Genomic DNA, 15,490 nt, shown 5'->3' with positions numbered 1-15,490 from the left:
CTTCCAAACGACCCTGAGGTGATCCAGCAGTGCTGGTGTGATGTGATTGACCTGCCCCCTGGTGGATGCTGGGCGCAGTGCAGGTTTGAGGGACAGGTTTTCATTCAACCACTAGATGGCGCTATGTCGGACGTGTCCAGGCTGTAAGCTACTGTCCACGGCCACTGGGAAGTAAATCAGGTGCATAATCCATAATGGGCCGGTTTCACAGACAAGGTTTAAACCTCGTCCTGGACGAATTCACACGTTCAATGGCAAATTGCCACTGAGGATGCTTTTAGTCTAAGACTAGGCTTAAGCCTTGTCTGTGAAACCGGCCCTACATGTTTCAAAATGTTTTGTGTGTTTCGTTCAATTCGAAACTCCTCGTTGTAAAAGTCAAGTCTGTGTGCTTTTCTTTCATGAGTTGTAATGTTGTTTTTGTGAATCTTTGTGTTTAATCTTGAGTAACGAAGTGGAGAGCTCATCTGTGATCTGCCTGTGATCTGGGTTGGATTCAGCACCATAGACAGGGCCTGGCGGTAGTGGCACCGTCTCAGACCATCTCCTTCTCTGCTGAGGAAACCCAGTAGGGTCTGAATGAGAGGTTTCCCTCCAGGAGAAGAGGAGAGGGTCTGACACTCCGCTGGCCTTGGTGCTGAATTCAACCCACGTCTCCTGCACCATTATCTGGACTAGATAAAAGCCGTCAGCTGTCAGCTGCAGGAAACATTCTTCAAACGCATCTCTACGTATTGGCAAAATAATACAAAAAAGATATAGCTGGCTAAACATCTCACTATAAGATAGCTAAACATCTCACTATAAGATAGCTAAACATCTCACTATAAGATAGCTAAACATCTCACTATAAGATAGCTAAACATCTCACTCAGTCTGTTGAACTTCGTGGTTTATTTGCGAAACGTGCGCATGTCCATTTGCAGTGGAATAATTATGATATTCCGCAAAAAATTGCATTCAAGGACATTTTCGCTGATGAGGATTTGTTCGGTTAGAGGGCGGTACGGGTTTGACCCTGATGGTGACGTCAGCGAGGTTCGGTCTAATCCGAGTGCTTTCAATCCACGGAGGAGGACGAGAGTCTGGATGGGAAGAAGAGACGCTGATCCTGCTGGATTGGTCCCGTCCAGATATGGCGACACCATGGACACGACACAGGCGGACCACGCAGCGGCTGTAGGATGATCCAGGTTGTAATAATGTGACGGGACCGGTGTCCTCTCTCCGTCCTCACGACCGGAACGAGAGACTGGACACGGTTGTAGGCGATGCTGATGATGCTTGTATTGGATTCCTAATATTACCCACGTAGCAAAAGGCTTGTTTTAGTCCTATCCAACAGCCTATATGAGTCTGGATCACCCTCCATACACCGCTGGTGATGTATGTCATTGTAGATGTTCTTTAACGGTATGGGTCAGGATGTGTAGGTAACGGTATGGGTCAGGGTGTGTCGGTAACGGTATGGGTCAGGGTGTGTCGGTAACGGTTTGGGTCAGGGTGTGTAGGTAACGGTATGGGTCAGGGTGTGTAGGTAACGGTATGGGTCAGGGTGTGTAGGTAACGGTATGGGTCAGGGTGTGTAGGTAACGGTATGGGTCAGGGTGTGTAGGTAACGGTATGGGTCAGGGTGTGGAGATTAGACATTTTCCGGGATGGTTCGTTTGCCGCTAAGTATTTATATCTCCTGAGTGTGTGAAGGCGGACAGGAGCGGGTCTGGAGGCTTCAGTTCTGTCAGATGTGTGAAGGTGGACAGGAGCGGGTCTGGAGGCTTCAGTTCTGTCAGATGTGTAAAGGTGGACAGGAGCGGGTCTGGAGGCTTCAGTTCTGTCAGATGTGTGAAGGTGGACAGGAGCGGGTCTGGAGGCTTCAGTTCTCCTTGATGAATGTTGCTGGTTTAACCTCCACCCTGATAAAACTGGACCAACGGATGATAGGGACATTCAGCGGTGCGGTGCCTTGTCTCTGCATCGTTTGACCTCATCAGATGAATTGCCGTGGGCTATAGGCCTACATTTTACTGGGCTATAGGCCTATATCCTACTGGGCTATAGACCTACATCTACATACACTGGGCTATAAATGTAGTAATCTCTGACCCGGTTCTGTCGCCTAGCACAGTGCAGTGTCTCTTTAGTCTGTAGCCCTGGGATAAGAACTGTGAAGAAACGGTGCTGGGGTGATATTTTGAATGCATGAACTATGAATTAGACCAATAGTTCTCGTCTGTACTGTGAACATTAGGATGTGTGTCTAGACCTGTGTGTGTGTGTGTGTGTGTGTGTGTGTGTGTGTGTGTGTGTGTGTGTGTGTGTGTGTGTGTGTGTTGAAGGATGACCGCTCTTCGTGTTCACGGCGGACCTTGATTTAATACAATACAATTAAGGCACGCGGTGAATGCCAAGAGAGGAATCACGTTACCGTCAATCACCGACGAGCACGCGCCCCTCCGCACCGGACCGCTGGACCAGGGGAAGATGTTGGAACCCAAAAGGCTCGTCTGTAGATATTAAAACATGTTTCTGAATCCTGGACTCTGAGGGCCGTACGGGTGACTTCACACCTCAGCAACCATGTCTCATATCTGTGTTCTGGAATAAAATATGAAAACCTATTTCAGTAAAAACGGAGAATGTGTTGATATTTTGTATTGTAAATGTTATGCTGTTAGTTTGTATGAATTGATAGGCTACATTACTTCTTTATTCACTTTGACATTATTCTTGTATAATGAAAAGCGCTTTTAAGTGTAATACATTATGATTATTATTAGTAATACCAGGCTGATAGGATTCTAATTATGCTAGGATTCTGAAATGTGGGCTAAGTTTATTTGAGAAGAAAAAAGAATCAAATATACAACTATGAAATGAAATATCTCACATTCATTCCCTTCAATATAGGTACCTGTGACAGTATGACCCTCCATCCCACCTGAGTACCAGAGTCCTGTCCACTGTCCCACTTCAATCAACTATAGTTACTGTTTCTAGAAAGAAAAAGGCAATTTTGTGCAGCAAGAGAACATGTTCATTTTGAAATGCAGCTATGCCTCCATTTTCCAAATGCTTGCATTTATTTTGATGAAGTAAGTAATCCATAACCATCATTAAGGGTTGGTCCTGGGAACCTGCTACCTGCAGAGGATTGAACCAGGGCCTAGTCTGATGGTGTGTGGAAGGCTAGCACCCCTGAGCTGAGATCACTCATCTTCAATGACTTGCTCTGTATGTATGGTGGTGTTCAGACCAGGAATATTTCCTAAAATGTTATGACCTTAGCAGCTATCTGAATGTATAGTGTATACCCAAAACCCAGCATTTATTTATTCAATATAATATGTCATTTAGCAGACACTTTTATCCAGAGTGACTTAGTTCAGTGAGTCCAGACCGTCTAAGCCTCACACCACCCTGGTACACACCGCCCTGGTACACACCACCCTGGTACACACCGCCACGGTACACACCACCCTGGTACACACCGCCACGGTACACACCGCCACGGTACACACACCCTCTTCTTGACAAAATAAGCAGACATCAGGGGAGGCTGGTGGAGGTAGAAATTGGAGGACGGGCTCATTGTAATGCATGGAATGGAATCAGGAATGGTATCAATCACGTGTTTGATACAATTCCTTATTCCATTCTATGCATTACAATGGGCCCGTCCTCCGATTCCTACCTCCACATCCTCCGACTCCTCCACAGGTCTCAAAGCTGCACAGTTACACACATCTGAACAAACAAAAGAAACCAGTCCAACAGATCATATACCTTTAATGACCATGATCAAATCTAAGCATGTGATAGATAGTGACCTTTGATACAATGCATATTTAATTCAGGGGTGATTTAAACGCTTGTTCTCTTAAAATTCATATATTTCTTTCTCATGAATCATCTCCAATCCCATTATATAAATCTGATTTCCCTCAATAATCACAATCCCTCTCCTTTGTCTTTCACACTCGCATACAAACACACACAGTACAGCAAGCAGGTCCAAAAGAAAAGTCACACACAGATACCATATAGACTATTCTCTGGGTTTTCATACACTTGACAAGAAATCAGTAACATTATTTTTTTTAAAAGGTTGCACATTTGAGGCGTTCTCAGTTAGCCTTGCCAGAACATTACAGCTTAACATCTGTGAGGATGAGGTGGAGGATGAGGTGGAGGATGAGGTGGAGGGGTTATAGCCACGGAAATATCAACGTTTTAGTTCTGTTAAGAAAGGACAAGGAGCGGAAACAGAGAGTGACAGGCCTAGCTTCATTTGAAAAGCGCTACATGCTACATTTGTCCCCAAAATGACTCAGACCCCTGGTGGAATGGCCGGGAACTGAGTAAAGTAACAGTTATGATTTAAAAAATAACAAGGAAAAAAAGACAACGTTATCCTATTGTCTGACTGAGAACCTAAACTCAACAGTATGTTTGTGTTTCACCCCATCACGGAGAGAGAGACAGAGAGAGAGAGAGAAAGAGAGAGAGAGGGAGAGAAAGAGAGAGGGAGAGAGAGAGGGAGAGAGAGAAAGAGAGAGAGAGAGAGAGAGGGAGAGAAAGAGAGGGAGGGAGAGAGAGAGAGAGAGCGGACGTTCTCTACAACAACATCTTTTCCCTGAATCTTGCATTGACACACTTGAGGTACGGTACAGCAAACACAGAGTTTCACTGACACTGCTGCTGAAAATGAAATGTTAAGGCTCCTCTCTGAACAAAAAAAAAAAAGGAAAATAAAACGTCTCTTCAACATAATTGTGTTGTCAGAACAGTGATAAGCCAAGTCCTACATTATTCCAATAGATGTTCTCAACCATTAACATTTCTTAATGTCACAACTTCAAACATAATCCGTTCTCTGGAGGAGGTTTCAGCCAAGGCAACCTTCTGACAGGTCACCTGACCACCCTCACATGGACAACCAGGGCATGACATAACAGCTTCCTCTTGATTCTGCTAAATAAAACTGGCCAAGTTTACAGTTATCAAACGTTTGTAAAGATTCAGCAAAACGTTGCGTTCACACTTCCAAAAATAACCAGAATAACCAACACAAGCACTAAACGTTCTCCAACACTCACAGCATCACAAGAACAGTCACTGAATATCAGCAGCATGTTGTTAAGAGACTTTAAAAAGACGTGCAGATATTTGCTAATCATAATCAACATGGATGTGAGTGGGGGGCAAAGAGAGACCTGCACAATGAAGCATTCTGATTGGTGGAACTGGCTTCATCCCTGCACACAGCTGGAGACTGGGGGACCTGGAGCAAGGTGGCTCAAAGTTTGAAGTGGGCCAAAGTCATCCAAATTAAATAGAAAAAAAAAGATATTAGTTTCCAATTTCTTTATGTCCTCTTTCTTCTGTTTTCAATCTAAATTCCAATATGTCCATCTGAGTCCAACCGCTGATCAACCTACAATCAGACGCCTTCTACTGTTTACTTCGATTTTGGCGTTCCTTGGGAGGGGGGAAATAACACAATTACAACAATAACTATATATCACAGGGGAGGCTGGTGGAGGTAGAAATCGGAGGTAGAAATTCCAATGCATGGAACGGAATTCTCATTCTGTTCCATGCATTACAATGAGCCCGTCCTCCAATTTCTACCTCCACCAGCCTCCCCATATACATGGATAATGCATCCCTGCTATGGAAACATATGTGCGTGGTGACACTGGAAGTCCAACAGGTGAGGAACAGGAAGGTGCTGTACCTGATCCAGCCGGGGCCGGGTCTGTAGGGGGGCTGGCTCGTAGGTCTGCAGGAGGGGAGGCAGAACAGAAGGGTTAGTGATGGTGAGACCACACACACGATCCACTTCATCACACCACAGACCCAAAACGACACAGCATCAAAACCTTCCCTCCCTCTAAGTAACAACACAGACAATACAGAAAAACCAGAACATTCAACAAATACCAACTTTTTATAATAATTTCAATGATGTTGAGAATATGATTTTAATACAAATCCCTGATCAGTACTGAGTTTCTTCACGCCAAACTCCCAAAAAAGTGAAATCCCACAACAATGTTCAGTTGGCAGGGATCTCCTGAATCAACAGGGATCTCCTGAATCAACAGGGATCTCCTGAATCAACAGGGATCTCCTCCTAAAACAGGGATCTCCTAAACTAACAAGGATCTCCTGAATCAACAGGGATCTCCTAAACTAACAGGGATCTCCTGAATCAACAGGGATCTCCTAAACTAACAAGGATCTCCTGAATCAACAGGGATCTCCTAAACTAACAGGGATCTCCTGAATCAACAGGGATCTCCTAAACTAACAGGGATCTCCTGAATCAACAGGGATCTCCTCCTAAAACAGGGATCTCCTAAACTAACAAGGATCTCCTGAATCAACAGGGATCTCCTGAATCAACAGGGATCTCCTAAACTAACAAGGATCTCCTAAACTAACAAGGATCTCCTGAATCAACAGGGATCTCCTGAATCAACAGGGATCTCCTAAACTAACAAGGATCTCCTAAACTAACAAGGATCTCCTGAATCAACAGGGATCTCCTGAATCAACAGGGATCTCCTGAATCAACAGGGATCTCCTGAATCAACAGGGATCTCCTCCTAAAACAGGGATCTCCTAAACTAACAGGGATCTCCTGAATCAACAGGGATCTCCTAAACTAACAGGGATCTCCTGAATCAACAGGGATCTCCTGAATCAACAGGGATCTCCTGAATCAACAGGGATCTCCTGAATCAACAGGGATCTCCTGAATCAACAGGGAGAGATCCAGTGATAATTACCTTTCTCACCACCTCCTCCTCCTCCTGCCTCTTCTCATAGTGGGAGAAGTCGTCAAAGATGGAGGTGGTGTGTTTGTAGGTGGCTATGATCTTCAGCACCTGCTTGGCCTTCTCCAGGGGGACCTCCTGGGTGTCGCGTGAGTTGGTCACCGGCTTGTTGTCGTTGTTCTCCAGACGGATGTGGCGCAGCTGGCTGTTGGGCACGTCCTTGACGAACAGCCAGTCCACGTCAAACTTGCCCTTCCACTTGTCCTGCGCCCACACGCCCGCGCTGGTGCCGTAGTCCACGGGCGAGCGCATCTCCGCCACGCCGCAGAAGTGCCCGCTGCCGTTAACACTGTAGAGCAGGTAGACCGGGCCCTTGGCGCCGATGGCCCGGAACGCCCCGTCCAGGCGCTTGTTGCCGTGCTCCGTGCTGCACCAGATGGAGTACTTGATGGAGCGGTGGATGTCGTCCTCGGAGTAGCTCTTGATGATGAACACGCGGCCGTTCTTCAGGTTCCACTCAAACTCCTTGGGGTTGTAGGAGTGGCCTGCGCGCAGCTTCTCCAGCACCGGGTGGTTCTCCAGCCCTGGGCCGGACCCAGGGGGCAGCCCCCCGCCCCCGTTCCCGCCCCCCCCGCCCCCGGAGGAGCCGCTGCTGTCCAAGCTGCCCCCGCCGTAGCCTGGGTTACGGTTGCGCGGGGCGACCCAGCGGGTCTGAGGGGGGGGGGCCGAGGTGTGGTTCTGGTAGGACTGGGGAGGGGGCGGGCCCTGCATGGTCATCTGCTGCACCAGGGACTGGGCCGACTGGAGGGACTGCTGGGGGGGGGGCGGGAGGCCGTGGGGAAAGTGTGCGTTGCCGTGGGAGTGGAGCTGCTGCTGCTGGTGTTGGTGGTGGGGGGGCAGCGGGGGGGCCACCTTGTTGATAGGACCCTTGTTGTCCCAGGTACCGATGTCCATGTTGTGTTTGATGGGTGGCGGGGGCAGCGCCCCCCCAGGCATGAGCAGGCCCGGCTTGGCCTTGGCCTTCAGCTGCTGGGGCTTGGCCGGCTTGCTGGCGATGGCAGCCCAGGACGTGGGCTTGGGGGGGGGCATGCCGATCGGTGTCCCGCCGTTGCCCGCGGCAACAGCCGCTGCCACGGGGCCGCCGCCGATCACGGAGCCCACGCTCTTCACGCCGCCACCGCTACCGGCCACGTCCCCGCCCACCTTCAGCCCCAGCATGCCTTGCTCCAGGCTGTTCATGCCTGGCGCCTTGCTCAGGGTGTCGCTATGGAAGCCCGTCTGGCCGTCAGGGACCAGCGTGCCCCCCAGGGAGCTGGGCGGGTAGCTGTAGCTGCCCCCGTAGGCTGAGCTCTGAGTCTGCTGGCCCTGCGACCCGCTGGTGCCCCAGGCAGAGAACGCCGGGTTCTCAGGGAAAAAGTTAAACCTGTGGGGGTAGATGCTGCTGCCCAGACCCCCCGGCTGGCCAAACACCGTGTCGTGCATGAAGTGGTGGTCTCCATTGCTGAGGGGCGCGTAGGGGGTCAGGTAGGGGATGGGGGGGTCCCCCCCGGTGGACCACGGGGCCTCACTGAGGGGGTAAGGGAATCCAATAGAGGGGGCGTAGTAGCTGGACATGTAGGGGTCGGTCATGGACTGATAGCTGTTGTTCTAGAAGATGACAACACAGAATGAGTCACAATGTTGACTTGTTCAGATGTTCATCTATTCAATCATTCAATGTCAGTACAGCCTGTACAATACACCCCTTAAAAGTCAAGTACAATGATTGACACTGTTACAGCGCGTGCACACACACACACACACACACACCTCACCTGGTTAGATTGGCCAGTGAGATAGGGCTCAAAGTCGTTATCGTGGACCGTTTCCTTCTGGTGGAGTGAGCCATTTTGCACTGAAACCGGAAAGACTGTGTGATAGTAGGATTATTTATCAATATGTGTTTCAAACATAGAAAACATGCAGGTGAACACATATGCTATTTACCTCCAAAGGAATTACTACAGTACTATTACAGCGTTATAACACACATAAAAGCAACAATCTGAATCTGACACCATGCCCCCCCCCCCCCCCACACACACGATCATGAAATGTATTTGTATGAAAAAAATGAATGCAATTGTGATGGCCACACTTTATAGAACAAAGCCAAGTCTAGCTGCAGTGGTGACATAATATGATCGCCTAAATTGTCTTATTAGAGACAGCCTGAGCCAGCCGGTGCGTTGGTAAAAGCACTGGGTTTTAAATGGGTTAGACTAATCCCTGGAATGAACACGTCCCATGGTACACGGTGCATTTCCAAACATAAAGTCGGAGAAGGTTAGTAAATGGAGCTTTTATAATCCCTCAATGACCAGAAAGCCCACAACTAAAAATAAAAACGTTTGCAGGCGTTATTCTCTCCTGAATGCGTTTGATACAGTAACACGGAACAGACAAGTCCCACTCCATCCCAGCAGTTAGACAGACCCGTTTTACAGCATTCTCTGCATGTTAGCCACAGCAAACACACTTACCTTTAGCGTCTTGTCCTTTTGAGGTCTTCATTCCCGTGGAAGTGGCAAACATGTCAAAGAGAGGAAGAAGCAACGTTAACGATCTCTCACGTCATGTCAAAATGCAAACAATCTTACGAGCAACCAGGAGTTCTCTCCTCTTCCCCACAGCGACGCTTATCAGACACCCGTCAAGAGTTGCTGCGAATAACGAGGAGAATGCAGACGGAACATGTCGCTATTCTAACATTTACAGCAATGTCGCCTTTCACAGCTACGTAGTCAATGTTAGTAGTTTTTGTATCTGATCGCATTGGTGGCATCGCCTCCCAGCACAGCCAGGGTTCAGGGCTGGACCCCCATCCCTCTCCCTCAAACACAAGGCCTGGCCTGGCGCTCAGGGAACCGACACCTCCCGGCCAAACAGCGCCTGCCTGCCTACCTGAGGGTCAATACTCGTAGCAGACATGACTCATGAAGCCACTGGACACGTCTGGAGCCTTCACGTAGACGTCTTCCCCCCCAACAACACAGCTTTCTCCGGATCCCTGGACTGGAGCTTCGGCGAGCTACGCAACCTGCTAGCCAGCTAGCTGTTCCCGCCCGGTCAGCAGCACCTCGTTAGCAGGCTAGCTAGTCCGCTCTCCCCCCCGCTCCTCTGGGCTGCCTGGCACTTCCCTTGTCTTAACTTAAATCCAATGTGGAGGTAGTCCTGGCGGTGCTGACGGGTCCAGTATCAGAATGAACCCAGGGAGATTGTGTTTGCTGTTTTTCCGCTCTACCGAACGCCAGGTATGGTGTTTGACGGCCCAGTTCACTTCCCCTAACGGCAGGTTCATCCGGGCTCCGAGGGAAGGCGATTGACGTCACTGACACAACAGGCGCGGCGCCTCAACGGCAGAAACATCGGAAGTCATTCGTCTTCAACGGGATGGGCGCGGTAGCCGCGTTTCGTCGCGGTCGACGCGGTGTATTGTGTATGTGATTCTATGCAGAGAACGCGGATATTATTCTATTGCGCTGCCGCGATAACGAAGCGGCAGCCAAACAGTGTGGCTCTGATCATAATCATAAAACCCTCAGGTGGTTCATGAATTGATTAAGAAATCATCTGATCATCAGCCCAAATACGTTATTTTTTAAATGTAATATCCATCTCTATATTGTCTTTGTCTGTGACTGTTTATTTTGTGTGGACCCCAGGAAGAGCAGCTGATAGGGACCCCCTACGCAGCGTGACCTTTGGGAATGGACCTGTCAAGAATGGGTGAAACTCAATAAGATACACTGACGTTGCCTGACATGTAACAGTTTATAACACTTTTCATCACATAAATTCCTCAACACAAACCACAGACAATCAATTCCAGAACTACAGCATTATAAAAACATGTTACACGGCAACAACAAGGTGTTGGACAGAACAGAAGATTTAAACTCATTTTCTATCTATTAATATTTCCATCAAGCAGTTTCTGGTGTCTCGATTCATAGAATGTTGATTATATCATTATATCAAGTGAATTAATTTACTCCTTAAAACTCTCTCACACACACACACACACACACACACACACACACACACACACACACACACACACACACACACACACACACAGAGGTATCATTTTTACATAGATCCTAATGCTAGCTTGGAATCTGTGTGCATAACTCATATTTCCCACATATCTCCTATTGACATCAATGCCCAGAAGTTCTTCTCACGTATGTCACGTATCTCACGTCAGGATTCAATCATTATTTATGCATAATTACATAGCAGCCGCACACGAATCCCAGGAGCTGCAGAAACAAACACACACACCAGTTTATCAAAGAACACGTCTTCATCGCCTCGTACTTGTATGATGTGCTAGTGTGTACATGTGTGTCTGTCTCTGTGTGTACGTGTGTGTGTGTTTCTGTCTGTGTGTGTGTGTGTGTGCGTGTGTCTGTCTGTGTGTGTGCGTGCGTGTGTGTGTGTGTGTGTGTGTGTGTGTGTGTGTGTGTGCGCGTGTCTGTCTGTGTGCGTGCGTGTGTCTCTGTGTGTGTGTGTGTGTGTGTGTGTGTGTGTGTGCAAGCGTGTGTGTGTGCGCGTGTGTACTCACAGAGATGAGGAGTTGTACGATGCTGTGTAGGACCTCTATGTATTGGTATTCCAGCCGGCAGCCCAGAGCAGAGATGAGTTCTGGGCTGTCCAGGCCAGCCTGCCACCTGGTGGCCGGGAGGTCTTTGCTGTCACATCCTGGGCCATTCTCCCTCCACCAGGAGCTGTGTGAGGACATGCCCAGGGACAGCAGGTCGCTCTCCTGCAGTGACACAACACACCATTAGCTCATGTCCATGGTTGCATGGTCGCATGGTTGCATATACTGTATTAACTCATTCAGTGCCGAGGCTGAATAAAGTCTGCCAAATTGTCAACATTGTTGTTTGTTGTATTGTTGCTCAGTAAATACCACAGAAAACACTAGTGTATTCACAATATTTTTTCGGCATGGATCTGTCAGGGTAGATGACCCTACCCTTAACCCTAACCCAACCTTAACCCTAACCCAACCTTAACCCTAAACCCTACCTTATTCCTTACCTAATCCTACTCTTAACCCTAAACCCTACCGTATTCCCTACCTAACCTTAACCTTAACCATAACCCAACCGTAACCCTAAACCCTACCTTAATCCTAACCTAACCCTAACTTTAACCATAACCCAACCGTAACCCTAAACCCTACCTTAATCCTAACCTAACCCTAACCTTAACCATAACCCAACCGTAACCCTAAACCCTACCTTAATCCTAACCTAACCCTAACTTTAACCATAACCCAACCGTAACCCTAAACCCTACCTTAATCCTAACCTAAACCTAACCTTAAACATAACCCAACCGTAACCCTAAACCCTACCTTAATCCTAACCTAAACCTAACCTTAACCATAACCCAACCGTAACCCTAAACCCTACCTTAATCCTAACCTAAACCTAACCTTAACCATAACCCAACCGTAACCCTAAACCCTACCTTAATCCTAACCTAAACCTAACCTTAAACATAACCCAACCGTAACCCTAAACCCTACCTTAATCCTAACCTAACCGTTAAACTTCAATGGGGTAACGTCAGAGTCGGTCGCCCCAAGCATCCCAGTTGGCCCTGAGCGGTTATCTGTCAGACCACGCTGTCGAGCCCAGAGTGTGGAGGGAGTGTTGTGGTCCTGTGTGGCTCTGCTGGTAGAGCACGGTGCTTGCAATGCTAAGGTTGTGGGTTCGATTCCTACTTGAACCACATATACTAAGGATTTATGCATGCACTGTAAGTCTCTTTGGAAAAAAGCATCTGCTAAATGGTGAACTATATATACAGGAGGGAGTCTTATATCAGTGCTTTAGTGACAAACAAAGGATTCTTTCTCTGTTCCTATTGGTGGTCACGCTACGCTTGTGACCATTATCGAGACTAAGATAATGTGTCTTTACTGTCTGTACTATACTGTCTGTACTATACTGTCTGTACTGTACTGTCTGTTTTGTTGCCTCTGCCTGGTTGGTCTGCTGTTGTTGCTGTTGACTAGGAGGAGTCAGGAAGGAACTCACATTCCAGGCAAACAGACTAGTTAGCGTGTCTCTTCTCATTGGAGACGGTTACCTTGGAGAGCCCTCCCAGGTCCAGGTACAGACAGCTCACAAACACATTCCAGGCCACCCACAGTACGGTCCAGACCATATACTGACAGAACCAGGAGAGGAAAGAAGACAATTAAACTGCTAATGAGTGAATAATGACATGTACTGTAGTCAGCAGTTCATCACTGCAGGGACAGGCAGGTGAGAGGACGTTCTCAGTCAGTTAACCACCTGCTAAACAGGAAGTTACTCACCAGAATCACGTAGAGTTGTCTGTACTGGACGGTACCGAACAGTCCAAGAAGGACCATAATTATGTGCAGGAAGTTCACCATGATTGGCCCCCACTGGTACCCAAGGAAGTCAAACGCCTGCCTCTCCAGGGCTGTGATCTGTGGAGGGGGGGGTGGGGGGGGATATGGGGTAAGAATTCCTTTAATATGTACTATGCATGGGCCTAGAGTTGTTCCTATAAGCATGTGACCTGAGGAAAAACTCATGGTCCTCATTATGATCCACTGGTTCTGAGGTTTGAACACAGGAGAGACCGTGTCTGAACCTGGTAGATAGTTCTCTATCCCACAAAGCATTGCACTCATTTTTCACAGGGTGACTGCTCTTCCTGGGTTGTCAAGGTAACCGAGCCATGTGGGACAAAGCAGAGGCAGACCAGGGATATGAGTTCTGTCCTCAGGGTCCCCTCCTCAATCACTCAAAAGGGGGGGGGGGGCTCAGTGGGGGTGGGGTTCAGAGTGGGGGTTGACTCCCTTTCATGGGCAGCTTCAATGTGCATGTTTGAAAACATGCATGTTTCTGTATTATTAAAGAGACACTACACAATATTCAGATTATTCAGATTATTCTTATTATTAGGACTAACAGGAATATTTAGTTATTTGAGTGTTGACCCATGTGATGTGGTGAGTTAGAGAGCAGGACGAAATCAAGCATCAGAAACATGAATAAAGAAATCCTAGTTTTAAATTCTGTTATTCAAGGCTCACTGATAATTGTTGTGAAATAACAGAAATGTGTGTTGATCTCAGCACAAACCTCCTTTACAGAGATTAAAAGTTACTATAGTTACTTTAATATCGAAATATGTCAATACTTGACTATACAATAGTAGCTTCATTTTAAAAGGAGATGGACATTAAATTAATGATTATAGTAAGCCTAATATATTTGTCGATATACTTTTACATTAAAATGTACATCTTCACATCGTGGAGAGATTTACACAGGTTTTCATTCATCAAACTTGGCCACTTTTGTTCGCTTTCTCATTCAAAAAGGAAAATTAATGTGGCGATAAAGTATTGAAATTTCCCAACACCAGCCAGCAAAACATCCAGTTGAAGAGAGGTGGAAGCGACGCCTGCGGTGTGTTTGGATGGACAGATCATGACAGAAGTATCTCACCAACTGGAGAGCGCAGAGGAAGAGCAGCATGCATCGTCCTGAGCAGCATCCCATCCTGGCTCCGAGGAGACGAATCAGAAGGCGATGTGAAGTAAAGACCGATAAGATATGAAGCATTTAAATGTAAAGCGGCAAAATAGTCCCATATCCAAATGAGTGTAACCTCTCTGACAACATGTCTCCCTGTGTTAGAAACGAGGAGGGGGAAGGGAGGGGGAGGGAAGGGAGGGGGGCGAAGGGGGGAGGCAAAGGGGGGAGGACAGCAGTCCCTTCACAGAGGTGTGGCGCTCAGGACGCCTCCACGCTGCAGTAGTGAACAGCGCCGGTAGGGGATGCTGCTGACAGCGGGAAGGGGAGGCATACCTGTGGTGTCTGTCCTCTCCTCTCCTGTCCCCTCCGGTGCAGTGCGGTGCTAACCATTGATTATAGACCCATGTTATGTGCATATGTGTAGGCTATGCGCAAGAAGAAGAGGAAACTAGAGGACAAGTCAATAAGAGAGAGAACTGCTCTCTTGCCCTCAGCTGAGATATGCCTCCTCTCCTCCCCTCCTCCTCTCCTCCCCTCCTCCCGGTTACCAGTAGAGACAGAAACGTCTGAGGTGTTGCAAAGAATTGTAGCGTGTGAGAGTGAGAGTGAGAGTGAGAATGAGAGTGAGTGTAGGCCTCGTCAAAGAGGGCTGGACCCTGTTTGAATACTCTGAAAATGTAACCTTCCCTCCTCCTTCCTTCCTTCCTTCCTTCCTTGAAGAGCACTGCTCTGAAATGACTTGATTGGTGAAAGCGATGCAGTGAGAAGCATTACAATGAGATTTCTACCTCCAGCAGCCTCGACTAGCCTCCCCTGCCCCCCCCCCCCTCTCTGAGTGATGAAGACAGACTACCCACACATGTCATGACCAGAATGTCTCTGAGTGTAATCCAGGACCCAGCCTGTATTAATGAACCATCATCTCAAATAGGACATTCTTATGAATGTGGATATAATAATATAATAATTGTCCATTCATTCTTAACGCGGCACTTCTCTGTTCTTCCGGGGGATGACGCTAGAAGCAAAATACAGATTGATAATTGGGGGTCTCCAGTTGTCTCTGTCACATGGTAGCACTGAGCCGAGGCATTGAGCGTGTCTAGAGATGGAGGGGGCTTGAGAAAG

The 15,490-nt window shown here is 47.8% G+C and overlaps 2 protein-coding genes across 2 annotated transcripts; both read right to left on the bottom strand.

Moving 5' to 3' along the window:
• Positions 1 to 3,769: 3,769 nt before the first annotated feature.
• Positions 3,770 to 10,096, bottom strand: ythdf1 (YTH N6-methyladenosine RNA binding protein F1). Its single transcript, XM_083675548.1, has 6 exons — positions 9,726 to 10,096; positions 9,305 to 9,329; positions 8,597 to 8,691; positions 6,795 to 8,429; positions 5,738 to 5,782; positions 3,770 to 5,478 (listed from the first exon to the last, which is right to left on the bottom strand). Exons 1-6 carry the CDS (start codon positions 9,750 to 9,752, stop codon positions 5,452 to 5,454), a joined length of 1,854 nt encoding a protein of 617 aa, XP_083531674.1. The 5' UTR covers positions 9,753 to 10,096; the 3' UTR covers positions 3,770 to 5,451.
• Positions 10,097 to 11,041: 945 nt separating this feature from the next.
• On the bottom strand, positions 11,042 to 14,386 carry nkain5 (sodium/potassium transporting ATPase interacting 5; the record flags this gene model as incomplete). Its single annotated transcript, XM_083674811.1, has 5 exons — positions 11,042 to 11,086; positions 11,392 to 11,592; positions 12,933 to 13,013; positions 13,165 to 13,302; positions 14,333 to 14,386. The coding sequence occupies 5 exons, from the start codon at positions 14,384 to 14,386 to the stop codon at positions 11,042 to 11,044; spliced, it is 519 nt and encodes a 172-aa protein (XP_083530937.1).
• Between the last annotated feature and the right edge of the window lie 1,104 nt (positions 14,387 to 15,490).

Source organism: Argentina silus (genome assembly GCF_951799395.1).
Source record: "Argentina silus genome assembly, chromosome: 8".
Lineage (NCBI taxonomy): Eukaryota > Metazoa > Chordata > Actinopteri > Argentiniformes > Argentinidae > Argentina > Argentina silus.
This window is presented reverse-complemented; position numbering and strand designations above follow the sequence as displayed.

Bases quoted from the DNA above. Each gene is read 5' to 3' on its own strand.
- ythdf1 (XM_083675548.1), bottom strand. From the start codon at position 9,752: ATGTCTGCTACGAGTATTGACCCTCAG. The intron at 5,783-6,794 runs GTAATTATCACT...CCCCTCCTGCAG, and splicing joins AGGAGGAGGTGGTGAGAAAG to ACCTACGAGCCAGCCCCCCT. The intron at 5,479-5,737 runs GTACAGCACCTT...CCCCCTCCCAAG, and splicing joins CCCGGCCCCGGCTGGATCAG to GAACGCCAAAATCGAAGTAA.